The sequence below is a fragment of the Bacidia gigantensis genome, assembly GCF_019456465.1.
Source record: "Bacidia gigantensis strain McMullin 20006 chromosome Unknown contig_156, whole genome shotgun sequence".
NCBI lineage: Eukaryota > Fungi > Ascomycota > Lecanoromycetes > Lecanorales > Ramalinaceae > Bacidia > Bacidia gigantensis.
Window position 1 is genome coordinate 1,326,213 of NW_025408594.1, and position 26,248 is coordinate 1,352,460.

A 26,248-nucleotide genomic window follows, 5' to 3' on the forward strand; every position below is an offset into this window, starting at 1 on the left:
TGGCAACTATGGATTGGTTTGTTTGGAAGACGAACCGACCAGTCATCTGTTATCGCAACAAAAGTATCGCAATTTGGGCATGCTTCCGAATTGGCACTAGACTTAGGGTTCAAGGCACACACTACAAGACTCCAACCCCTGACTTGCAGAGTTATTGCGCACACTATCAGTCACAATAGGGGCTGGTGGGGGATATATTTTTCCTAGCACCCAATGAATGCGATTTTCAGATGTCTTGGTCTATTAAACTAGACATTGCTTACTTTGATTAATATGAACGAATGTATATACTTATGAACAGAATCTTTTCATGTACATTGAGAAATACTGCTTTTATGATTAGGTGGTGCACCTGCTCAGTAGACTACCAAACTGAGGACTGGGCTTTGAACATCGAGTGCCAGCTTGCCATCATAGTAGATCACTTGGCTCCAAACCGTCGAAGGGATTCCCAATCATCTGTGCGTCTGAATGATAGGGGAACTTATTGATGTATACCTCGCCAATGAAGGTCTGGGTATCAGGTGCTGTTTGCGATAGATCGAGTGCGCATGTTGGCTGCTTAGCGCCGAACGTTAGAGCGTCGGTGACAGAGCCGTTGATAACGTTAATGCGCGTCTGATGGATGGTTCCACGCGATGGGTCGCTGAGGAGATAGTTTTGAGGGGCCACAATGAAGGATGAATGAGCGGACTGTAGAGTGTCAGCAATTAGTGATACAGTACTAGTCAGGTCGGCTCTATGCAATGGCTTACAGTGAAGACTGTGTTAGGTATGTCGGAAGTATCGGGTATGTGGTGCATGCCCAGGTTGAAGTACCTGCCAATCGAGTAAAATTAGTCTTGATTCTACAACTTGCTTCAGAGCCTCAAGTAGAAGAACACTACTTACACAACAATATCCTCTTGATCTAGTGAATCCCCATCAAAGAACTTGGCGAAGTCGACCAAAGGTACAGTCGGATCTCGACCATTGTACGGATGCGCACTCTGAGGCTCATTATCTTTGCGCTGAACAGCGTAGAGGTGATGGTCAGCCCAATTGACCGAGGGGCCTAGAGTGGTCGAGTTCTGAATGACTAGATAATTGTTGTTTCCAGTGCCTAGAAAGATTAGCTAAGCTGACAGGCACGCAATGCTTTATTTACCTCGCATGATCTTGTAGCCGCGGTATTCACCATACTGGTTGGGCTGGTCCTTATTGACAATAGAGTAGAATACGGCGTTATTAGCGTCCCAATTCAACTTTCCATCGTTTTCCGACGTGATGAATGACCTATCAAGTTTCATCGTGTTCCTAGCTTTGCCGTTGGACCAAGGATATCTGAGGTTGGTGTTAGTGCAAAATCGGACGGGTTCAGCATCGGAGGACTTACGTCTCAGTAGCAGGTACTAATGCAGTTCTCATGAGACTGTTTTTGGTCCCAGCAACATCCAAGTCTAATTTGTAGTTCAGAACATGCTCATGCATGGATCCTGCCAAATGATCGTGGATGTGAAAGCCGTCCGAGGCTGGGAAGTTCGTCGTATAAAAAGAAGATTGAATATACCCGGATGCACGAACGGTGATGTGAATTGAGCCGTCGAGATAGAACTCATAATCAAACAAATAATCGTAATTACCAACAGTGGCAGCATGGCGTATGATGAAAGCAATGTTTTTGGTGACAGACACATAGGTTGGCGTGGTGTGACGTTGAACAGGATATGCAGTATCGAATTCGAACATGCATATGCTATTGGGATGAGTGTGAGAAGTCTCTCCCGAGTGATATGACGTGTTGAGAAAGGAGGCGTATGCTGGACAGTCGAAACCACTGACTAGTTGGAATGAAGATTGGCCGAAGCCATACTGACTGTCAAGATACGCGTTGTACGCCTGGAAGGGGTCGGATGCGGAGGCATAGTGTGCCAAAGCTTCTTGGAGTCCGAGTTCATAGATAATTCTCTCACCTTTATATCGGACATCGTGCAGTTGCACACCCAAGTCTTTGTTTGATGAAAGATAGAAGCTGAAGTCCACTTTCACGCTTATTAGACTCATCGTCATTCACATTGTCACGGGAGGATGCAACTTACTCCACTCTACGTACTTTTCCTGTACATCCACAGAAAAACGTGGGCCATCGGGCTGCACAGGCACTGGAGGACTGAGCTCATCATGGGGAAAAGGATCGTTGTTGTAATCTGTACATGCCCAATCGCCATCCACATTTGGGCCTACATTCACGAAGCCTGTGGAGTTGATTGCCGAACGGAAGGCCAATTCAGATTCATAAAAGATTCCGTTATAGTACCAAGCCACAACAGACCATCCAGCAGGGTCACGGCCGGTAATGTCTGCTTTGAACTGCAGTCCAGTTGGTAGCAGTTCTTCGTCGATACATGCGCCAGTATGCAGCGGGTAGAATTGGTTCCACTGAAAAATCTTGTCGTCCTCGTGAATCAGAGGGGTATTGCCAGAGACCGTCAGAGTATCATCTGGCGCTCCTGTAGCTGTCTGTTTGATGTGATTAGCGCAGTCAAGGCACAGGAGAATATACTCACCCCGTTGATGAGTAGCTTTGTGATATCAGCAACTCCGCCAGTGACTCCATAGACGAAGGGTAGCAAGGCCTCAAAGTCCAGATCGTAGAGACGTTGGTAGCCCCGGCCTTTGTTGTATATGTAGTTCAGCTCGGTCAAGCTAGTTGACCCATTGGTGACGGGTAAAGGCCCAACTTGGTACTCCTGGATGTAGCTGAGACATACCCGGATTAGCTTGGTGATTGTGAGCTGTGCGTCTCGGTAGATGACTTACGGCTCAGGGGTTGCGCCAAATCGGATGACAGCGCGAACGTATTGTTTTGGTGCCGCAGAGCCTGAATCCAGGTAGGACAGAGCATCCGATTTGTTTGGTTGCAACAGCTCCACTTGCTGTATCTTGTTGTCCCAACTATTCCAGTTTTAGAGTCATACTCGCTGATGTAGCTTGTTAGGAGCATTACCTTGTCGCGGTCGCAGCTGCTGTCAAGTTGAGGCTTGGTTGAGCATGGAGGAAGGTTATCACCGATGCCGCATCATCATCGCTTAAGCTTGCAAAGATGTTTGAACTTGGCGCTTTCACGGTCAATTGGCCACTGGCTCCACATCCAGTCGCACTGGATGCTTGACGCTGAGCAAGAGATGCTCTCCTTCGGTTTCGATATGTCTTGCTGCCCCCGGGTAGGCCAGTAGGGAAATGTCCATGCTTGACGACTTTGTTACTGCTTCCGCCTGGAGCTCGACGACTTAGCCTTGCAAAGGACAGGTCAAACGCGGCCAGGAGGACGAGCAAGTAAGTGAACAACATGACTCCTTGGACTTGGACGCGTTGGAGAATGAAGCTCCGAGTCGGAGGGACGCGCCATGCTCTTATGCATTGTGCAGTCCAGTCAAATCAAAGTTGCAGCTACCTGCATTGCAGCTACCTGGGTCGCAGTCCCCACCATCATCTCATAGCACAACAGGGGTAAGATTGCTCGTCAGGTCTAGCCATGCGTGCGTAGCATGGGATCAGCGGGGAAATAGACGACATTTGGTGCACCGTCCAGCTGGATCGCTGTGCTGTCTCTCGCTAGCGCCGTTGTCGCCGTTGTGTGGATTCGAAACTAATGATGAGGTGGGACGAGAAGGGCATAGACGGATCCCATTCCGGTCTAAAATACGTAAAGCTGCATATCATCATTGGAGCATCTTGGAAGATGCGTTCCGATCTCGCATACTTTGGGCCTGAATTCAAGCTCGAAGCGGTTAGCCTCAATGCGCTCCCCGCAGATGGCATTCATGGAATCCGATTTAGCTGCAGCCCCGGACCGGTAACGGTTGCGCTCTGGCCTGACAACTGGAGAGGGAACTTCTGCTTGTGTTTGTAGACATCCCGTTTATTCGCCCGCTTCTCAGCCACGGCGTGTAAATTGGCGATTCATTAGACTTTTTGCGCAACTTCCCTGACCAAGCTTTCGAGCTTGGCGATGCGTGGCCGAATTGTGTGGATGTAATCCTGGACCTATGCAGGCGACGTGCATAAGAGCAGCTTCTTTGATATTGCGCCACCTCACTTCCTGAACCGGCTCTCGCGAAAGTGAGATCTTCTGCTGGTCGCGGTCCAATTTGCCAGGTCCAAAGGCAGAATCTAGATTGCCGGAGCCTGCAGGTGCCGCCACAAGCCTCCACATTGGTCTTTGATGACTCGATGTGTGTGTATGAAGCCTCCAATGAGGATTATGGAAGGCCATGGAAAAGCCTCTAGCCAGGCGCGCTTGCCGTGTGTGGCTTTCAATCGGGGAGAGTTTTCCTGCCACATCAGGTCACAACAGGAAACGCTCATCGGGTTCAGTCAGAATATTCGTTGTGGTTGCAATAATCAAGCTTGCAATTGTGGAGTACAGACTTTCCCGGTGAGCGCTCCAATGGGTGCTGCTCTACAGCCAATGCTCGGATAATATCTCCCCGAACGTTGCAATGTCAGCTTGCTTTACCCCCACATAGTCTCAGGAGCGTGCTGCTGCACGTCGAGATTACACCTCAATGCGAGATTATTGTCTTGCCTTGCAATGATGGATTTGCTTGAGGATTTGTTTCGCCAGGCAGGGAGAGAGGGAGAGTAGCCTGTTCATTTAAGGTGCTGTCCGAAGCGTTAGCCAGGCCCGTGGTCAAGCCTGCCCCGCATTTTAGATCGTATCTAAGTGAAGTGACACAAACATTGACAGCTTTTCCCGCCTTTACCGGCTACCCCAGACCGAAGCCTAATCCACTCTAGCCTTTACGCCGCCTTACCCATCGCCCGTTCTCGCCCCTTTTCCCGTCCTCGAATACGGCCGAGGGGGGCCCCCAAAGATGCTAACAATTTGGGAATTCCGTGTCGTTTGTGGAAATCCTTCATGAATCAGTCTTTGCAGCAGACCATTGGTGAGATCGTCTTCGGGTGTGGCGGGCCATGGAATCCTCATAGATAAATCCCGAAAACATTTCGTCCATAGCAACCGACTGACCGCCAAAACTTCATTCTACGCGCTAAAGCAAGCCCATGTATACAGCGGTGGGTATGCGGGCTGACAAGAATGACCCTTCTTTCTGCTCCGTGGATCGCTTGTATGAGACTAGGAAACCTATTTCCCAACGCCAAAACTTTTCCAGTCTTAGGGCCGCCGATAGTGACGTTGCGTTGGCTCTGGGGTGGAACAGCAGTTGGCAAATCTCCTTGTTCCTCCCACACTTCAAGGTTGGGTCAATTGATCATTTAAGCGAACTCGATGCGTCATTTGACGAGTGGCTTGAAGCTTGCACGCCAAATGTGGCAGAGAAATATTCAGCCGACAAATGATCTATCGAGGTCACACGAATCTTCACTGTATCACCTCCGAGAAGCAAAACCATGCTCTCGGTGCACTGAAGGATTGTACGTCGGCCCGAGGCGCGCTGCGAATACGGGAGATTTGGGCTTCATGCACAAACCCTCAGTAATGTCCATGTGGGCATCTGCATGAGCTTAGGCTTGTCTACTCATCAGAGGCTGGACAGGTGAATCTAGCCCTTTCTGCGCGTAAGGCGAGATATTCCTTGGTGCTCGAGCGTTCAGGGGCGCCAAGCTCCGTTGGCTCGCTTCAACAATGGAAGAGCCTCGTAAACTTTCATTATTGTCATGGATATGAAGGTAGCAATGCTTAATTTTTGACAAGCAACGCTACCTGCAATGATCCGCCCCTGCAATTATCATGGCAATATTTACTAGGGCAAGGAAAGCCCTTCACCATTTTCCAGTGCCATGAGACCACGGACGCCTCACGCTTTACCCTCTGGCCTTTGGGGTTCAATTGACCTGGATGTACCTATGAAGTTCTCCTTAGCTTGGCGAAGAGACTCCAATATACCGCCTACGATAAGACTGCCCTCGGAAAATTGAAAAGGGTGCCAGATAAACACATTTGGAGTTATATGGCATCCACGGCCAGATCAAACGGCAAATGTGGTTTTCCATCTCGCCACGATGACCATTCTGCAGAGTTTTATCGCTTTTTGAATTCCATTCACCGTTGTACTAACAGGCTCAGGCTGGGGGTGCCGGTATGCTTATGACGCGTTTCCTTAATCATGGAGCCATTCCCACTCGACGCAGGGTACGCTATTAGCGAGTATGTGGCCGTCAAGTGCAATGCAATCATGTTGGAGGCGACACCAATTCTGTAGTGCCTTGTTATCTGCCAATTGCGGCTGAGCTCCATGCTACTCCAAGATATCTGCTTCTGTTGAAGAAACCCTTTCCAGGAGGTAACGACGGCCCACAATGCGGCCTCTTCCCTGCACAATGCTCTTATAAAGTTCCATGTCTTATTTTTTTCCTCATGCAAATTCCGGTTTCTGAAGTGATCTTGCCCGTTGCGCTTTATCACGAATTAGATTCTTTTGGGCTGCGGCAACTCAGATTGCCGGCATTTGCGGGCTTTCCTCAAGCCTTTACTCGGCTTGATACTCATCGCCTTTGGCCTGTTCTCTAACGGCAGCGTCATTCTCCCAGCTTAAACGATAAGGCTTCCGAACCCCTCAGTGATTCCCCAGCATCCCATGTCCCGATATCTGTGTACTAGGTACTCCTCGGCTTTCCCGAAAAGTATTCATGCTACATCCCGCTATTACTGGCGGGAAATGGTTGACTATTGTCCGCTGAAAACGACAGCGCCTACTACTCAAGCTGTCTTTAAATGAATGGTTAAACACGGCTAAGTCCTGGTGACGGCTTCACCGGCTTCAACCGGTCATTTAAAAACAGCTTGAGTATTGCGGACCGAGAAGATCATAAAAGTCACGATCCTTGAGGATCATCATGCCTGCCCTCGGATCGATAATGTTGCACGTCGTTAGGTGCAATACCAGCCACGGAGACAGGCTTACACAGCTTAATTCTTCAAAGGGGCCTCATGTCAATTGTTGGCATCTCTCGATTCACCAATGTTCAGAGTCATTCCTTCTGCTCTATAGATGACAGAAGTCTTAGATCTCCAACATTTGAATGCACTAGGCAACGGTCACAAAACAAGCTGGTGATAACCCGGAGACGCGTGGATACAGGAGCCGTCTTCAAGCACTTGAAGACCTCCTAATCTTCATAAAAGTGAACGAAGACGTCCATTCCACACATCTGCTTACGGAATGGCGTTCAAAGCCATTCAAGAAGGTCTTCTTCAGAGTGAACTACTCATTTCGAGTTCGAAAGTACAGCTAAGCGCCAGTTCACCGGTTACGGCATTTGACCCATGTATTCCAGCCTTGGGAGAAATCGCTCAGGCTCTTTGGTAGAACAATCAAAAAGCGAGAACTTCTGGGAAAGAGGTGCCGAGTGCTTGGTAGGGTTGAGGCCTACCGTTGCAACCTAGTTCTAGCTGTTGGTAACTATCAGCCCCTGAAACTTTGCATCTGTGCGTTCATTCGCTCACAGCCTTACGAAAGATCTTGAAGGAATCGCACCTGACTCGTCGAGCTCCCCAAATGTTGCCATGAACGAGACCTCTGGAGCGTAGCTCTATATTCCTGTCTTCAGGCTTGCATATGCTATATCTGCACCAAATGCTACTTGTTCGCCCCGCGCATGTCGATCTTCTTCGCTGCCAAGCTTCATTTCGGTTCCACAAGCACAGCAAGATCCTACCAACCTGTCAAATTTGGATCTGATACGTCCGGTCCTGCACGCCAAGTCAATGCGGCCGCTATGTTCACCATTAACTGGGATCCTGTTGCAAGTATAAGCGGCACACTCTCAACGAACAGTAGACTATCGACATTCTCAGACAATCGATTGGTTCAGTGACAAGGCGAATCAAGTGTACGTAAGGCTGCGAAATGAAAGGTGACCTGCCCAGACGCTTCTGGCCCCCCTAGATGAATGATATTGAGAGATATCTCTCCTGCTGATACATCGTCTTCCTCATACCTCTTCAAAACCTGTCTTTGAAGTGCGTGCACTGTCCTGTCCTATCCTTCTTTCTGCCAAACATCAAGGCAAAACCTCCAAGTGTCTCTTGCTTTCATTCATCGTAAGAATAATATCTATCACTCGTTGTCTCAGCCAAGATGCGTCTTCTCATTGTCTCCGCACTCGCCAGCGTGACTTTAGCGGGTAGTAAACACCTCCTCGAGGCACGGCAACAAATCTACTCCCTTGAGAATTCCGGTTCAACCGACAGTTGCCCAGTCGCAAACCAATGTGGCACCTCCATCTGTCTGTTTCAGGGACAGATCTGCTGTCCTGGTGGTAGTGAGTCATCCTCAACCCCCTAAGAACGCATGACTTGAATTGCAAAGCATGTAAGTTGAAGATGATGAGCTGACCTTGACTTTTGCAGCTTATGTTTGTTATTCCGGCGACAAGTGCCTTGGAATCGGTAACAAATGTTGCCACGGCGTAAGCTCAAGCTTTCCTCAATCCCAACAATCTCCGCTTGGAAAGCCTATTGCTTTCCTCCTCTCCAACTTAGCACGACATGCTGACTTCCCGAAAGGCCGAAGATTATGCCACCTGCGCCAAACGCTACAACATACAGCTCCCAACCAACTATTCTCCCCCGGGCTCGTCTAGCTCTGCGCCTGCTGCTGCTCCAGCCAGCTCTCAAGCGCCAGCCAGCTCCGCTGCATCTCCAGCTCCGTCATCTTCAACACCGCCGCCCTCGACCTCGATCCCCATAGCTACGCCGTCCTATCTTATTGGTAATGCGACCATTTCTGCTCCTACTGCCACTGGCGTGACACCAACCGTGGCGCCGTTTACGGGAGGCTCTGAACGTCTATACGTTGTTGGGAAATGGGTGTTTGGACTTGTGGGAGCTGTTGGCTTGATTGTGTAAATAGGAGCTGTGAAAAAGAGGATATTATGCTCTTGAGCGGTAATAATGAAGGTCGGCTACATGTATATTCGGATCGCTATTTTGGGTAAGGTGTCAATCGTTGGTAGATGACTTGTATTAGGCTCTAGGAGAGGGCACTATGTAAGATAAAGTCTTTCATTCAAGGAAATGCTCATGTCGTCTACGTGAGCTTATCCCACGTCTCCGACAAATGGTTTGAGCTGGTGCATAGACTATGCTCTATACTCGCAGAGATGACTTTATATCTCAAACCTCTAGTGAATTTCCTCTACTTGGGAAGAAGCTTTGAAACATGCTTCTCCAAGAGAGGTTCGCAATGAGCAAAACTCATGCTATTAGAGACATCTAAATGAAGTTGATATGTCAAGTGATGTAATTCACAATGCCGTGATGCTAAAAAGAGATCGAAGATCAAAAGAGAACATATATGAGAAAAGATAGCTTCCCTGAGAAGGTCATTTCAGCAACTTCAAATCATAGGTGGAGTCAATCAAGAGTCTATTGAATTGTTCAGGATAGCACACTGTACGCGCGGAGAGGACATAATCGTTCTCATTCGAGAAAAGGGTTCCCCGGTGGCGGGAGAGGGGGCGGCCGCGTGACCGCACAAAGTAACTTTGATCATGACTGCGCAACATCAATCCCGCTTTCTTCGAATTTCGGCGGGCTTTTGACCAGCCAAGTATGGCCGGCGATTGTCTGCTAACAACCTCTGTAATCGACATGACGGTATGATCCTACGGTTCTTATTTTGCCTGTTCCTGTCGTTATCATGTCCTTGCATAGCGGATACAGACTACGAGGAGCGTCTTGATATAACTCCCCTCAGGACCTCACTCCTCCATGCGTCGTTCCAATTCTGGAGCAATGCTTCATTAGCGTCGTACGAGCAGCAAAATTTCAGATATATACCGCGTTCCCTCGGACAAATCTTGCAGCATTCAAAGATACATGAGCTGCACCTGAGGTTTAGCTCCGGTAGATGGGACGACGACAGCTGGGGCACAAGGCCTCACGATGGTCAGAAAGAAGGGGGAACAGGCGTTGAGCTTTGGGCATGGGTAGAAGCAAGCTCAGAGGCAGAGTAAAGATCACTTGACATTCACTCGAGATCGCGACTGATTTGGAGCAGGTCATTCGCAAGATGGACAACCTTGAATAATGCCCTTTCAGGCTTATTCTGTGCCTCATTGAACTTCATCGACTCTACGCGTACAACGCGACCGCGCATGACCTTCGAGCCTGCTGGGTATCACGTCGATAAGCACCCAGAGAATCTCTATCTCTTACACGGCTCGCTTCCTCGCGAAGTTGTCTGTACGGAAAATCTGACCCCTTTTTTGAAATTGTTGCCCTGTAAAGGTAATGCCGGAATCGCCAGCCTCCTGGATGGCCACAAGCTCTTTGACGCTTCGTGGCAAAGTATGGCCATTGATTTTCGATCGTTATGCCTTGTGCCAGACACAGATTGCACGGTTGAGATGGAACAGACTGTGGACATGGTCCTAGACACTGAGCGGTCGAAACGTCCAAAGGACAACCCGATTCCACGACCCGTCCCGAATGAGGGTCTTTTGTGTAACGCGTCCAAAATCTATGTACAAGATGATGCATGTTTTCCGTCAGACGTCAAGCGTGGACAATCGTGGACAGTCGCTGAGATATTCGGGCGCCCAATCCAAGGCGCCTGTTTGGCGGACGATGCGGCTGGCTTTCCGCGAGAATCTGTCTGTCTTCATGTTCCCGATGAGCGCGAAGTTATGGCACCTCCCAGCGCCAGGCTAGTCAACAAAACTAGTGAGAGATGCTGGGCAGTCGACCCATCAGAGCCATTTGAGATGGTTCTTTCTCATCTTGGCCCACAGACGTTCAATCCACACCATCCACCACCGCTCTATGCATCTCGTCAAATTGTTGGTCATGGCCAGGAGCGCGGAGGCATCCAGACACTACTCACGAATCCCAGCACAGGGTCTGCCATCGAATTTGTCTACTTCGAAAGCTTACCATGGTTCATGAAGCCGTATTTGCACACACTAGAAGCACGAGTCTCTACATCATCACAACCTGATGCCACAATTATCAAAGAGACTGTATATAGGCCTGCACTTGACCGTGAGCGAGGGACTCAACTCGAGTTGGTCATTTCAGTCCCCGCCAACTCGACTGTCGTCTTGACCTACGACTTTGACAAAGCCATTCTCCGCTATACGGAGTATCCTCCTGATGCAAATAGGGGCTTTGATGTAGCTCCCGCCATCATTCGCCTCCTTCCTTCGTCCGACTACAACATAGCGCCATCCTATGTCCGAACAACAAGTCTTCTCTTACCACTGCCAACACCAGACTTCAGTATGCCCTACAATGTCATTATCCTGACGAGTACTGTAATGGCATTGGCTTTCGGGAGTATTTTCAATCTGCTCGTGCGGCGTTTCGTCGGCGCGGATGAGATCGAGGGCTATGATACGGACTCATGGAAGGCCAAGCTGAAAGGGAGGATGGCTCTCTTACATAACAGATTTAACGGGAATGGAAGCGAGAAGAAGAAGCAATGAATGTACGTAACACCAAAATTTGATCTGTGAAGGAAGGCATACTGTGCAAAGTCTCTCGCTTGGCCTATGTCGAGATGTATTAATTACTCCTCGCCCAAGCCACAATCAGGCGCAATATTGAGGTCCGATGTCGAAATTGCCTTGCTTGACCGTCGTGGCCGCCGACAATTGCAAATTTGGCTTTAAGTAAAGGTTTTTTTACCCTGAAATATGTACGGTGGCTGTCGAAACAAGCTCAGACTAAAGCATCTCTTACACTGACCCTCAATTGGACTACGTCTCTATAACTAGCATGTGTTGGAGAAGAAGCATAGAATGACCACAGCCGACTAATCAGCCCAAATGTGTCATAGCATTTGACGAGGGCAAATGAGCAGACGAATGCCGAGCGCACAATTTAGGTAAGCAATCGGACACCTTTGCAAAGCTGAGGACCGTCATCGTTCTCCTCACCGACGCTGACGCGTCACACTGCATCACATCTTGACCCTGAAGCCTCGGAAAGTCGGCAGACTCGCAGAGAATACAAAAGCTCAAATCTTAGCCAAACATTCCGACCAGCTGCTTGTAGATCAATAGACATCGAGATGATGGTGGAGAAGCTATGCCAATCCTTACTGAATGGTATGTGGGATGACAATGATTTCAATTTTGCAAAGAGCGGGGTTGAGCAACTACTGAATGTTGATATCCGGTATGCGAGTTTGTTGCGACATCGTTAGCGTGCGACATGATTGAAGCATATCCAACGAGACACCCTTCCAAGATGATATCCATCTAGAACCACTGACTTCCACGCTGTCAAAGTAAGGCCCGAGAATGTGGACGAATGAAGAAATGCTTATTACGGAAAAAGGGTTGCTTGCGGTTGTCGGAAGCGCTTTCAAGCGCCAAAGAACGTGGGCAACCAGGCTATTCGGATGGCGATTTAGTCATACAAACTCTGTGTTCTTCCGATAGATTCGAGACATCGCACGCGAGAGAATGAACACGTTGAACAGCCACTAGTGTGCAACTCAAAGCGCTTGCGAAAGGCCATCATGGACCGTATGGGATTCACAAGCACCTGATCGCCAGCGCATAGGGCTTAATAGATTATGCAGGTCTAAAGAGGTCGTGCTTTGCTCCAACTAGTCAGTATACAGAATTATTCGAATGATCTAATCAAAAGGAAAGTCTATGCGACAACTAGAAACCGTCATTGGGACAGACATCTGCTATTCAGACGAAGTAGAATGCACCTCCAGTTCCCCGCCAACTTCTTCCAATCCCTGTTCTCAAGATCTTTCTGCCACCCTTTGAGCGGTCACGGGACCACCAAATGACAAGTCTACTATCGTTGCCAAAAGACATTTCAGTCATGACGTGTGAAACAACGATCAAGAAATTTGCCGACGACAAGAGTATGTCGCGCAGCACTGGACGAGCAGAGACAGAATGTAGTTGTGGCGCAACCTGTCTGGATGAGAAACTGAAACTGCTCGAGACGTCGGTCGACTGTGGTCATTTCAGACACTGCAGGTTTTTGATACTCCGTCCCACCCCCCAAATGAAAGTTGGTCATTATTGGACTAGAGATGAAGAGAAAAGGGATTGTGGACAGAATACAACATCAAGCGAAACAGCTAGCCCAATTGCACAGCCATTTAGACGGCACCGAAAGGGACTGTACGGCAGTAGGTCTTAGTTCCTGAAAGAAAGTCCACTCTCAATGCACGCGGGAATCCAAGTCAACGGCGTTACGTGAACCACATTACCTGCTGGCACTGGGAGGACAGTGAAAGAAATCTCTGTTAGGGGAAAGACAGCGTGGGGAGGCTCTCTGGGCCTGGGAGCAGATATGTACAATGACAGTAGTATGACGCCTGCGTCATTTTCTTGCTCTCCAGGCTGTGCCCCCAAGCTAGTCTACTGGCTTGGACTGGCATGGACTGGCAGCGGCGCACCTCTGGTCGCGTCGAAGTGAGCAGGTCAGTTTCAGGGCCAATGGGCGTCGCGCATGTAGTGCGACCAAGTGCGACTCAGGCGACTTTCGGAATCTAGGAGCCAAGACCAACGTTTTACACCGGCTGCTGCCTCTCTCTATCAAGCTTGGTAGGGCCATTGTGGTTCCCTCTTCCCTTGCAGCCGCAGATCATTCATTATTGCGAGTCTTTCCTCGCGCAGATCTAGATGCAGCTTCGGAGAATAAAGCATCGAAAACTGTGTAGGGCGACAGCTTTCCGCTGTATGATGCCTTGGATGTCCATCACTCGTCGGATGTCTAATATGGGCCCGCTGCCAGCTCCATTTCTCTATGAGTGAGTTGAAGAGTGCCAAGGCGAGATCGCGACCGAGAACTGAGCTGGAGAGATGAGCCAACCAGAGCTGCTTATTGCTTGCTGATGGGTGTTGTATGAGACCGGGGACCCTGAGAAAGGTTCTGTCTAGTACGTTGTTTGTGGCTGGTGCTTCTCCGTCTTCACATGGCATAAAAGAAGTTGCCAGAGGTGCAGTTCCCTGCTGTCTACCCAACGTCTTGAGGCGTGATACTCAATATTATTATTCACCTAATCATACTTTGGATCGCCCCGGCCAAAAGGCAGAGGCCGCGTGCGGTGCATATTCAGCCACCGCTCCTCTTACGCACATACGAGAGTACCCAGACCGGCGGTCAACTCCTGCCCTCCCACGGCTCCGGCGGCCTGGCTTCTATATCAAATTGCGTACCTCATCATCACCTACGGCACTATCAGCACCTTCCTTTCTCTTCCACGGCGCCCGTGACAACCTACGACAAATGCGATAATCACGAGAGCATAAGAATAGGGCCGCCGCCCTCGCTTGCTGCTCCGCCTTTTCCCCTCCCACCCCACCAGAGTCTTGAGGGATCCCACAATCCTTCGAGCTCGCAACATCATATAGAAAATGCTCATCAACGGAGAGAAATATGCTTGCGAGGCTTGCGTGCGGGGTCATCGGGTCAGCAGCTGCCAACATTCTGGTATGAAACCCCAAATCCCTAAGCCGCTTGTCTGCTATGGAAGAACTCTGGACTGACATGTTGCTCGTATCAGATCGCCCTTTGCAACACATCAACAAGAAAGGCAGGCCGGTGAGCCAGTGCCCGCACTGTAGAGGATTGAGAAAGAGCCGAGCGACCCATGCTGCTTGCGAATGCGGCTCCAAACCACACAAAAAAGAAGATCATGCAGAGGAACGAAGCGAGTCCGACCAATCTGACACCGCTGAACAGCCCTCCTGCTGCTGCAGCCACGGCATGAAATGCACCTGTGCACTGAAGAAAGAGCCTCTAGATCCGGTGCCTGAATTCGACGACCCTAGAGTCGCTCCCATGAGGACCCTCAGCAACAAAAAACCAAGACTAGCCAAAGCTGGATCGGAGACTTCACTGACCATTTTTACAAATGGCCATCACAAGCCCACTCACAGACACAATGACTCTGCGCACAAGCTTGGCATGCCTTACAAGGTGCCCATACCTCACAGTGTACCAGGAGGAGCAAGTGCGAGGCGATCCACTGATAGCCTGCCTTTGTATAAAGGAAGAGACTTTTCTTCGCGCGTGGACATCCCAGCAATCGCTCCGAATCTGAGGTCGTCAAGGTCAGAGCATGGATCTCCACTGCCGCGGAGCACAGATCAATTAGCCCCACTTGACTTCAACTTCTCTCTCATGGGCAATGCACCACAATACAGCGATGCCTTTCAGTCATCCTTCTACACACCTTCGGAGGACTTCTCGAGCTACCCATCAGGTCTTAATGTTTCCCCGCCAGCCGATTGGTCGGCTATAGATCTACCACTCGACGAATTTTCCGCCTCCTATCAGCAATCTCAACCTCAGCAAGGCCCGTACGGATTCGAGCCGCCTAATGCTGCAACCAATTCTTCTGGACAGGTTTCTGAAGTTAGCGACTACCTATCATCGGCGCCTTCTAGACCAGCGCTATCTAACGCTAACTCCGATGAAAGTCAAATACCACGGCTGTCACCACCGGGCTACCTTAGCACAGCTCAAAGGCCGCAATCAAGACCCACTCTCTCCACAGCCAGTTCTGACTCCAGTAACATCAGTCAGCTGTCCCAACCAAATTACTTAGCCTCCCCACAACCAACGCCATCAAGGCCGGATCTCACCACCGCCTATTCCAACGATAGCAACGTTAATCGGCTGGCATCCCCACCTTATCTCGGTGCTAGGCAGCAAGTATCGCCCCGGCTAGATATGGGTACAGCATGTTCGGACGACAGCAGCATCAAAAGCCTGCCACCTCCATCTTACGTTGCTGCGCATCAAGCAATGTCCCCCAACCCGGATCTGACTACTACGAGGACTGATGACCATAAGGTAGACTTGTCACCTACATCATATCCGAGTGCTTCTCATTCGTTCCCAACAAAGTCGGAAATCGCTATGACTAAGTCGAATGAAGGACTGAAGAAAGAGCCCTCACTCTCACCCCACACTAGCGCTCCTCAGAATCTTCCCTCTCTTGCCATTGACAGCTCATTCAGATACCCGGTGGAGCTGCCCAGGCCAGCTTCTAAGCAAGCAGACTCCTCACCGGAATTATCTTTTCGACCTACAACAGCATCGCCAACAGAGGTACAGGAAGCTAGTCCGGGAAGACAACTTGGCTCGGAAGCATTCGAAAGGCACGGTCTTTCAGTACACCAAGCTCAAAGGATGGCGCATCCAGATGCCAATATCCAAAATTTCCATGGTCAAGAGGCACTAAGTACATCCTCGGGGGAGCATTCGATTTGGGCCACCACTGCCAGCCCGAGCGAGACATCATTCGTGTCACAGCAAGAAGTCGAAGGCAACTCGTGGCAGCCTTGACGCACGATACAGATCATCAACCGCTACGAATAATGATAATGATGGAATCAACCGAAGAGAAATGTTGTATGAAGAGAAATGTCTATTGGCGTTGCATCTTGTATAAATGTCTCGCATGTATAGATCAGCGATTTTGATAGATTCTTGACGGTAGGGATATATTGTACAATAACTTGTATTCGTTGTACTATACTAAATAGAATAAGGGGTATCTCAATCGACAAATGCACAAAGTACCTTGTCTTTTTCCTGTCGTTGGCAATAACGAATGAATAGTGCTCTGCGATCCTGACATCTCATCAATTGAAGCAAGGGTGTTTCCAGTATCCACCTTCTGCCCACTGCAATTCCCACTCCCTTCATTTCCAGGTTGACTCGGTCGTCGAGTCCATTACTGCGTCCTCCACTTTCATTACCCACCCACCCGACCACCCAGCTACTTCGTCTTCCTACCGGTAATGCTGCTTTTCTGATTCTGCTGATACTTCTGCCATCCCAACACCCCCACAACAATGACGCCAATAATCACAATGTTGCCCACCACGAACCCCACAAGGCCGCTCATCAAATCAAAGATACTGCTGATCAGGTTTTGAGCCACGTTGAAAATGGTGGAGAAGATGTCTTGGATGAGCGAAAAGAAGGTCTGGAAGACCGAGAGGATCGTGTTGAAGAGAGCTCGAAAGATGTCGGCGATGGAGGAGATGAGGGAGGAGATACTGTCAGTGAGACCCATGGTGGCTGAAGTATGAGCTGATATAGACCGAAGGTAGATGAGAGGAGCTGCGAGAAGGTATCCCTACGTGCTTGAAGGTGTTGGAGAAGATGACACGGTATGGGGGATAAAACGTAAAGAAGGCGCGACTTGAACTGTTGATTTTTCTGAAAACGGCAGGAAAGCAAGGAAATTCCACAAGAGCGGGCGGGAGGTATGACGTTGCGGGGAGCTGCTGGCAGCTTGGACCCTCCAAGACCCTGTCGCGATTCCTGCTAGTCTGTTTCCGGCTTTAGCGTCTTATCATTCCATCCTTGCGCGTTTTTTCCACGCATGGATTGGACAGCCTCAACGAGCAGACCAATACGTATCTGATAATTTGTAGCGGAGCTCTGCATTCAGACTTATGCAATGGCGCCCTCAAATAGAATGAGGCCTCCAGTCGCAACACAGCGTCGGTCGCATGCTCCAGCGACGCTCCCACCATATGAACACCCAACGCATGCTCTTAATAAAGAGTCTCAGCGCGAGCTTCATAATCTACCCAACAATCACAAGCTCCAGCCTCTAAAAGAGAGATTAAAAAAGGCAAACGAGCTTTTGACAGAAGCAGCAGGGGAAATCAACGACCGGCTGCACGCTAAGGTAGAGCAACATGAAAAAGCACAGAAGAAACGCGAACAGCAAAGCTCGCAAGCGAGTGGCGATTTCAGTGACGAGGCTCTGGAGAACATGCGAGAAAACACGGTCAAAATGACGAAAATTCTAGAGGAGAACGTTCGTGCAGTGATTGATTCAAAAGCGGGGGTCGAACACATTGAGCGCGTTTTGCAAGAGTTAGACACTAATGCAACTGCCAACCGTGGCATGCTTGCTCCGACTCAAAGCACCCTTGGTGCAAGCCAATTTCGAGGGCCCAAACGGAGACGCATAAATGACGAAGAAGAAGATGAAGATGACGCCGCAGCGACCCCTATTGCGATCGTGAGCGCTGTCGAGACATTGAAGCATAAGATCGCGGAGCACGGAGGATATTACGAGGATAAATCCATGTCAGACCGCTACGCTTCTCATAACGACTACATAGGCTTTAAGCAAGTCGTGCATGATTCTCAGTACCCGGGTGATACTGCTCCACCGTTGCCACATGCTTCAACTTGGTTTGGTTCGCAGGGCCCTGGAACGCAGATGTCCAGTGGACCCGCTGGAATCCAGGCGAATGATCCGAATGAGGACTTTATGGTCGAGTCTGAACGAGTCACGATGAAATGTCCGATTACCTTAACGATAATGAAGGATCCCGTAAAAAGCAAGAAATGCGTTCATAATTTTGAGAGAGACGCAATTTTAGAGATGATCCAAATGATTGGGCGAGAACCAAGAGAAAGGGGTGCACCTCGAAAAGTGGCGAGGTGCCCTGTCTGTGAAGTGGTGAGTTAGATTGAGCAAGCAATCCCATTAATCAATGCTAACGTGCACAATATAGCCCCTCACTGCTGATGATCTCGAGCCGAATCAGGTTTTGCTTCGCAAGATCAAGCGAATACAAGCGGCTGAACAACGGCGTCATGAGGAGTCAGATGATGAAAATGACGTTCGAAGGCCACCAACACAACAACCAGAGGTCACAAGTTCACCAGCTCATCCCACAAAGCAAGCCGTCAAACGAGAAAGGATGAGCCAAGCGACGAGGCGAGATGCAAGTATGGTGCCAAGTACTCAGATCAATCAGATTGAATAAGAGAGGTTTCGAGGAAATTTTAATCACTTATCTTAGATGGCTTTTCCTATCAAGAGACATGATGAGCTGATGTATAAGGGAACGATGAGATTGGGACAGCGAAAGGATCAACGAGATGGCCGACTTTGCGGCCACGATAGCATTTGCAACACCTTACCCAGTCCCAGCACCAATGCTTTACAAAATTCATAACTCGCGAAGTATTCGTCCAGTCGATGGCTCATTTAGTGATCAAATTCAGCCAGTCAGCAATGAGCAGCGTGATCATCCTAGTTCACAAATCAGCAAGCTCCACCAAAACGTCCAGGGCATACTCACGCGTGAGGAGCAATCCTAACATAATACGTCCCAAACCCCCGGTAAAACCTCAACAACCCCTCCTCCTTCGCCACCGTCCCAAAACAATGACCCATCCCCTTATACGGCAACGACCCATCCGGCGCCCTCGTCTGCTTCTGCAACCTCGTCTTTACGAAATCAAATGGCAACGAAAAGAAACTCGCAAAGAACCCCGCCAGCGCACTGGCCGCCAACGTTTGCGTCCTCAACCCCCAATCCGTCCTCGTCTTCAACTGACTCTTCGCCTCACTAAAAAACGCCAGCTGTCCGAAATTCAGCGCCATGGCTCTCACGACCGTGGGGCTCGCTCCTTTCCATAATGCGTACACGCCTTCACTCCTACTTATCCTCCGCAGGGCATCGATCACACTCGTGTAGTTCGCCCGCGCCTCCTTCGCTTTCAGCCCATCGCTTTGCATCCGGATGAGTGCCAAATCCGCCGGGTTGCCTATCAACGCCGCCAGACCGCCCGCGCTTAAACCTGCCGTCGCTCGTCCCGCAAACCCGATCTTCTCCCCCTTCTGCTCCGCGCGCGTTGTCAGGGCACCCATAAACGTGTCGAAAAATCCCAGCCTGGCGGTCGTGTATACGGCTTGCCGCAACAAACCCGCGCTCAGACCGGTGTATAAATCCATGAACTTCCCGGCGGCGATGATCTCGCGAGTCACGCTAATTGGTGTTGCCCGTGGCCCGGCGGATTTGCCCCCTTCTCCGGCGAGTTGTAGCCGCACCTTTACCATGTCGATGGGCTGGATACATGTGGTTGCTGCCATGCCGGCAAGACCACCATTGAGGAAGGGGAGAGCGACGCGAGTGTAGGGATGGTGGAGGAAGGAGGAGACGGCGGGAGAGGTCTCGGACGCGGGCTGGGTGAGGGCTGTGGTTGCTGTTTTGGCTGTTTCGGCGGCTTTGGATGTTGAAGATGAGGAGGAGGTCATGGTTGTGGTGGGCGGGGACCCGTAGGTTGTTTTCCGGGATGTTGGGATTGGGGCTTGAGTGAGAGGACGCAGAGGATGCGGCGGATGAGTATTTAGCGGCACTTTGGAGCGAGGCAGCAAGCTGGCTAGCTGCTCCGCGCTGTCATTCCAGATAATGAGGATGAGGTGGTTGGTGGTTGAGGGTTCGGCAAGCTGACCCAGCTGTGTGGTGAGAGTTTTTATATGCCCGAAAGTCAATTGAGGCTCTGATATCAAGGCTTGAGAGCTTGTATAGACTGTCAGTTTTGCGTGAGGATTGAAGCTGTCCCTCCCAGCAGGAACAGTGTAAGCCAAGCGAGGCAGCCTTCTGGTTGCCTCGCCTGACCCATAATTGCCCGGTCTTGCGCTTGTGGGACGTTGTTGGTTCCTGGCTGCTGCGGGGTGAGAGCGGGGTTCTCGTAGGGCTGAGGAGGCTCCTATCAACGACGAGACGAAAACCAAGCATAGAATCATTTTGATGGAAGCTAGGTAATGCTTGTGATTGAACGTTTGGTCAAGTGTGATCTTTGGGCAGAATACATGTGTTCGAGCGAATCGAAGCTCAATTTTGCCAAACTTTCCTGGCTTTCATTCGGCAATATCGTCTTTCCAATTGGAGAATCTATGAAACGACAATCTACCAACCTCGACCCTCTGCTTCTGTAGTCGACCTATTGAGAGATCATTCTCCATTGCATCGTTTCACTGTCTCTTTTGGAGCGATCTTGATTGCTCACAGAATACGATGCTACGACCGATATGTGGTCTCAGTAATCTATCGTCAGTTCAGAACCGTCTCCATACACTTCTAGCCTATGAAGATGCTGGCATTTTTCACAAAACTGGACCGAAATAATCGTGCGTCCTATTTTGGTCTAAGCGAGGATTCAGATCCTCACGGAAAGGAGTGCTTTAGATTATGCCTGCGATTATTGACTTGAGACAGGATGCGAATGATCCGGGCACAGGCATCTTTAGGCACGACGTCCGCTCGCTGAATGCTATTAGTTCGTGTGGCGTGTCCATGACCAAAAGTTTGACCCGTGAGCCCACATGGCTTCTATTATCATTGCCATGGCATCATGCGTGAGGAACTTGATATTTTTCAATCTTCTGCAGAGAGGACTCTCATTGTACTGGATCTTTGTCTGCTGTTCGTTTGAGGACCTATTTTCGAGTCTAAATCTTTGCAAGTCCACACCGATCTTGAGGATGGAATCACAGAGTCTGCTACCAAGGATCATGGATTGCCCCTCACTGCTCGAAGGTAAAATTGTAAAGACTTTCGGAGGGCTTCGAATGGATGTTATTTGGATGACCTGATCGGAGACCCTTGAGATTTGCAACATTTCAATCTGTCGATATTGCAGCCTTTGTATCTCGCTTTTTCTGCCTTCGCTTCAGCTTCTTCTCCCGATTCTTGTTCATCCTTTTCAATTTTTCTGCTTCCTCTTCCTCTATCTTTTGCCTCTGCTCGGCCATCTTGCGTTTGCTGATCTCGGCAATCCTGGTTCGTGCTGCTATGCGACTCTTCTTGCCCTTTCTTGTCCTCTTCGTGCGATCTCCAGCTGGATCACCTCCGTTAGTACTTCGTAATGCTGGTCGAATTGAGGATGTCACATGTGACACACGCCATGGGAGCTCAGAGCCTTTCTGGGCGGCTTAGCAATCGATAAACGTGATCAATATTCAAGAGAACGTACCCACTTGATGGCAAGACCTGCGAGTATGCCTTCTCCTGAGATTGTAGCATCTCTGTATTGGGACTCTTGATCTTCGCTGGCCTGCTGAATAAAGTAGTACGATTTGGGTCTCCGTGCGACAACGAAACCTCCGTCACCGCGCACCGGCGTCGGTGATCTCAACGCAATTTTTCGCGGACTGTCATGTCTACTTGCGTCTGCCGCCCCATACTTCGTATCTTTCGAGAATAGACGAAACTCAAAAGTATCGCTCTCCTCGTGCGTGTCATCTTTTGGCTCCAACGTTGGGGCCTCGCTATGCTGCAGAGGGCCGTAGTGCTCGACTAGTTCGTCAAGATAGAGCGCCTCCCTTTGGGTCGTAGAATCGCCTGATGATGGCGCTGACTCAAGATCTGCCCGACAGACACTGGTCAAGGTTAATAATCAAAGCTAACAAAGCTGGCTCTTCGCCTTCACCTCTGACCTCGATACCACTCCATCAGGACCGCCACGCACCAAGCCTCAGGAACAAGACTGCAGTTGCTGACATTTCGGAAAACAAGAACTTGAAGGACACAAGATAAATCAAATTCTTAAGGCATTGCTGCTGGTGTGTTGCTCAAGACACAATGAGCTAGGTGCGCACATGAACGGCTTGAGATAATGCCAAGCTCTCAGTCAGCTGGCTGAGGACGGAATCCCATTCGACGCCATCCGAGTCGGCCATCCTCTGTCGGATTTGAAGGCAAGCACTGATTCGAACTACACATCAGCATCTGAGATCGCGGAACAGACCTTCTGGCTCTACAACAACAATGGCAGCAAAGTGTCATCGAGATGCTACTCCGTTGATCTAATCTACGTTTCGAGGCAGCCTCAACCTGTTCCGCGCATAACGTCGGCATTCATGAGCGACGTCAGATCACTGTAGCGTGTGAAGGAACTCGGGAAGGCAGTATATCGTGATTGGTCAGGCCATGAAGAAATAAAGAAAGGCCGAAATAAAGCGCTGGGCGCCACCAAAAAGAGGATCTACACCTATATTTGACCGGTGCTGCCCACAACCACTCGTGACCCCTGGTGGCGGCTCATGACATCGATCCATCTCGTGACTGTCGGGCACTCAGCTACAACCAGATGTGCCCTTGTCGCAAAAGGCAATTGCGATTATTGCATAGTGGTCACAAAAAGACCAGACCCATTATTATTCCCCAGGAGATAGTTATCCAAGCACCGCAACAAAGACTCTCCGCGGCCCTTTCTACAAAGCTTATATAGACATGCTCAAGGGCTCTAGGCTTCCTCAGATGCCCCAGATCCGCCCCTAGGGGAAGGTTTAAGGGCGTCTTATCGCTGGAAATGCGGGGATAGCGTGCCCGCTTAGTCGCCTCGGTCGTGCCCTAGCGCAAAGATATTCGGGGCAAATACTGCAACCGCACAACGGCAAAAGCTACATACACCTTACTTGGCTACTTCCGCTCACCCCTCTCTGTTCTCTTTTTGCCCCTCGCACCCCTACGATGCTACTCCACCCCCTTCCCTGTGTCAATTTGCTTTGACACTCTGCGGACTGGCAAATGAGCGAGTGGGTCGGCAGTCATGCATGTCCACGAGAGTGCACATGATGTCGTCTCGGAAGCCAATGAGGCCGCGTCATTACGCCCTTACATAACATTCCACATCCGTGTCAGTCAAATCAGACGACATGCACATTCAACGCTAGAAATCAGGTGCAGCTGGCCGAGCTCATTCTGGAGCTTTGCCCCAGCAATACGAAAAGGTATTTGAAGCTCGTCCCTCCCCCTCCTCTGTTCAACGGTTTGCGTCGGTGTCCATCTGTCCCACCCTTTCCCATCTTTCCCTCCACGGACTACCTTTCTCCCTCTGCTTTAGGTTTTCACATCTACTTCTGCTGTTCACTGAAGCTTCTTCTCCTCGAGCTTTTACACTACACACTATTAACAGCTGACAACAAATACCGCCAATATGCCTGGGGGAGGACTGGTAGCCACGGCCGATGCAGGGCGCATCGAGGCCCCCGTCACCTTCAAGGCCTACATGATGTGTGCCTTCGCCGCCTTTGGTGGTATCTTCTTTGGGTTTGACTCCGGTTACATCAACGGTGTCTTGGGAATGGAATACTTCATTCATCTCTACGAAGGCCTCGACAAGAATGCTCCACAGTTTCAAAAGGACGCGAAACCTGGCCCGGATGGCTTTACACTTCCGTCATGGAAGAAGTCGCTCATCGTCTCTATTCTATCCGCTGGAACCTTCTTCGGAGCTATCATCGCCGGTGACCTTGCAGATTTCACTGGGCGTCGTACGACCATCATCATGGGCTGCATCGTCTTCATTATCGGGGTCATTCTTCAAACAGCTTCCACGGGGTTGGGCCTTATGGTTGCCGGCCGCCTCATTGCAGGATTTGGTGTTGGTTTTGTCTCCGCCATCATCATCCTCTATATGTCTGAGATCTCCCCCAAGAAAGTCCGAGGGGCGATTGTCTCTGGGTACCAGTTCTGTATTACCTTGGGTCTCTTACTTGCCTCCTGTGTCGATTACGGTACACAGAATCGTAACGACACAGGTTCATACCGCATTCCGATTGCCATCCAAATGCTCTGGGCTATCATCCTTGGTACTGGTCTTTTTCTGCTTCCTGAATCACCCCGGTATTTCGTGAAACGCGGCAAACTTGATCGTGCAGCTCAAGTACTCAGTCGTCTCCGCGGCCAGCCTCGTGACTCAGAGCTCATTCAGACTGAACTTGCTGAGATTGTAGCAAACCATGAATATGAGCTTTCAGTCGTGCCGCAAGGAAGTTATTTCGCCAGTTGGGCAAATTGCTTCAAGGGCTCTCTTTTCGACCAGAAGAGCAACCTTCGCCGAACAATCCTGGGTACTTCGCTACAAATGATGCAGCAATGGACAGGTATCAACTTCATCTTCTACTTTGGTACCACGTTCTTTCAAGATCTGGGCACGATCAGCAACCCTTTTCTTATCGGTCTTATTACCACTCTTGTGAACGTCTGCTCTACGCCGATCTCGTTCTGGACCATTGAGCGCTTTGGTCGCCGTCCATTACTCATCTATGGGGCATTGGGAATGTGGGTTTGCGAATTTATTGTCGCAATTGCAGGGACCGTTGACGGAAGCAACCACAACACTGTCCGTGCCGAAATCGCTTTCATCTGCATCTACATCTTCTTCTTTGCGTCTACATGGGGTCCCGGTGCCTGGGTTGTCATTGGCGAGATCTTCCCTTTGCCCATTCGCTCCCGTGGCGTTGGACTGTCAACAGCATCCAATTGGCTATGGAATTGCGTAAGTCAATTGCCCTTTCTTCCGTATCGCCGTCGAAGACCATGCTGACTAGCTGCCAGATCATCGCCGTTATCACTCCTTATATGGTCGGCACCGACCAAGGCAACCTCGGCCCCAAAGTCTTCTTCGTTTGGGGCGCCCTCTGCGTTGGCTGCTGGATCTATGCCTATTTCCTCATTCCTGAGACCAAGGGTCTCTCCCTCGAGCAAGTCGACCGTATGTTGGAAGAGACGTCACCACGGAACTCGGCTAAGTGGGTGCCACACACTACCTTTGCTTCGGAAATGGGCCTTACAGACAAAGGCACATTGGCCCCTGAAATCGTGGAGGATGTTGAGAGGAAGGGATCAGTGGTATGAGAGAACAACGCTATGGAAAGAGCTATGTGTTTTGTGGAACATGCGACAAAGATACGAGGAATGAATATGTGAAGTGATATTGGCCTGTGCTTGACTGTATCAATGTATATGTAATGTTCAGTCAGAATCATGATACCCTCAATATCTCTGTCCGTGTTCAATGCGTCAAAGACTTTGCCTGGCTTGCCTCGCTGTCATTGCCACGACCTCTCATTCTACAGCGAGTGAACTCCATGTATTCGTAGCGGTAATGGCAACGGCTCCTTCCGCCTCTTCCACAGAAGCCCCACTCGCCCCACAAAGTCAAGCTTCTAGAACGCTGACTCGTAAGCCTCGCAATTCCAACAACCATGTTAGTCCCGGAATCCAACGCTTTGTCAACACTACTGAAAGCCTATTTGACCTCTTCAAGGTTCTGAATGCAGCAAAATCTCCGGAACTAGAGAGACTATCTGGTGATTTCATACGACAAGGATGCAACGTTGATGTCATGGTCATATGGCAGACGCAAGGGACAAGATGGATGTAATGTAGACGCGATCCGAATAAATGTGGAAAGTCGAGGCGATTGTCGTTACAATGTACGAGGGATGGACGAGCAGATAGGATGATCATCCCTTGCAGATATATTCATCAGGGCGTCATCTGTTCGAAGGAGTGATTGGAGATTTGTCGTAGCAGACCCAAGTCGCTGCAGCTGACTACCTTCCAGCATAAGCAGCCTGCCTTACCTTATGCTCTCATCCTTGGCTCTTCAATTTCTTTCGTCAACACGCAATGACTCACTATTGAGGGCAAAGAAATTTGACTCCATTGACTTGAAAGCGTGGCATGAGCGCCGGAATGG

At 49.9% G+C, this 26,248-nt stretch overlaps 7 protein-coding genes across 7 annotated transcripts; 4 read left to right on the forward strand and 3 right to left on the reverse strand.

Annotated features, from left to right (window-relative positions):
• Positions 1-411: 411 nt before the first annotated feature.
• Positions 412-3,330, reverse strand: KY384_002695 (uncharacterized protein; the record flags this gene model as incomplete). The annotated part of the gene is made up of 9 exons (XM_044811217.1): positions 412-693; positions 756-819; positions 892-1,102; positions 1,148-1,323; positions 1,376-2,021; positions 2,079-2,499; positions 2,547-2,739; positions 2,800-2,934; positions 2,987-3,330. 9 exons carry the CDS (start codon positions 3,328-3,330, stop codon positions 412-414), a joined length of 2,472 nt encoding a protein of 823 aa, XP_044672100.1.
• Positions 3,331-9,606: 6,276 nt separating this feature from the next.
• On the forward strand, positions 9,607-11,433 carry KY384_002696 (uncharacterized protein; the record flags this gene model as incomplete). Its single annotated transcript, XM_044811218.1, has 3 exons — positions 9,607-9,617; positions 9,849-9,959; positions 10,008-11,433. The coding sequence occupies 3 exons, from the start codon at positions 9,607-9,609 to the stop codon at positions 11,431-11,433; spliced, it is 1,548 nt and encodes a 515-aa protein (XP_044672101.1).
• Positions 11,434-14,452: 3,019 nt separating this feature from the next.
• Positions 14,453-16,427, forward strand: KY384_002697 (uncharacterized protein; the record flags this gene model as incomplete). Its single annotated transcript, XM_044811219.1, has 3 exons — positions 14,453-16,097; positions 16,169-16,345; positions 16,408-16,427. 3 exons carry the CDS (start codon positions 14,453-14,455, stop codon positions 16,425-16,427), a joined length of 1,842 nt encoding a protein of 613 aa, XP_044672102.1.
• A 460-nt stretch (positions 16,428-16,887) lies between these two features.
• KY384_002698 (uncharacterized protein) lies at positions 16,888-18,735 on the forward strand (the record flags this gene model as incomplete). Its single annotated transcript, XM_044811220.1, has 3 exons — positions 16,888-17,000; positions 17,423-18,425; positions 18,481-18,735. 3 exons carry the CDS (start codon positions 16,888-16,890, stop codon positions 18,733-18,735), a joined length of 1,371 nt encoding a protein of 456 aa, XP_044672103.1.
• Positions 18,736-19,049: 314 nt separating this feature from the next.
• Positions 19,050-20,012, reverse strand: MIC33 (putative mitochondrial 2-oxoglutarate/malate carrier protein; the record flags this gene model as incomplete). Its single annotated transcript, XM_044811221.1, has 1 exon — positions 19,050-20,012. The coding sequence occupies one exon, from the start codon at positions 20,010-20,012 to the stop codon at positions 19,050-19,052; it is 963 nt and encodes a 320-aa protein (XP_044672104.1).
• A 1,368-nt stretch (positions 20,013-21,380) lies between these two features.
• KY384_002700 (uncharacterized protein) lies at positions 21,381-22,262 on the reverse strand (the record flags this gene model as incomplete). Its single annotated transcript, XM_044811222.1, has 3 exons — positions 21,381-21,683; positions 21,734-22,125; positions 22,229-22,262. The coding sequence occupies 3 exons, from the start codon at positions 22,260-22,262 to the stop codon at positions 21,381-21,383; spliced, it is 729 nt and encodes a 242-aa protein (XP_044672105.1).
• A 1,436-nt stretch (positions 22,263-23,698) lies between these two features.
• KY384_002701 (uncharacterized protein) lies at positions 23,699-25,930 on the forward strand (the record flags this gene model as incomplete). The annotated part of the gene is made up of 3 exons (XM_044811223.1): positions 23,699-25,042; positions 25,102-25,395; positions 25,814-25,930. 3 exons carry the CDS (start codon positions 23,699-23,701, stop codon positions 25,928-25,930), a joined length of 1,755 nt encoding a protein of 584 aa, XP_044672106.1.
• Between the last annotated feature and the right edge of the window lie 318 nt (positions 25,931-26,248).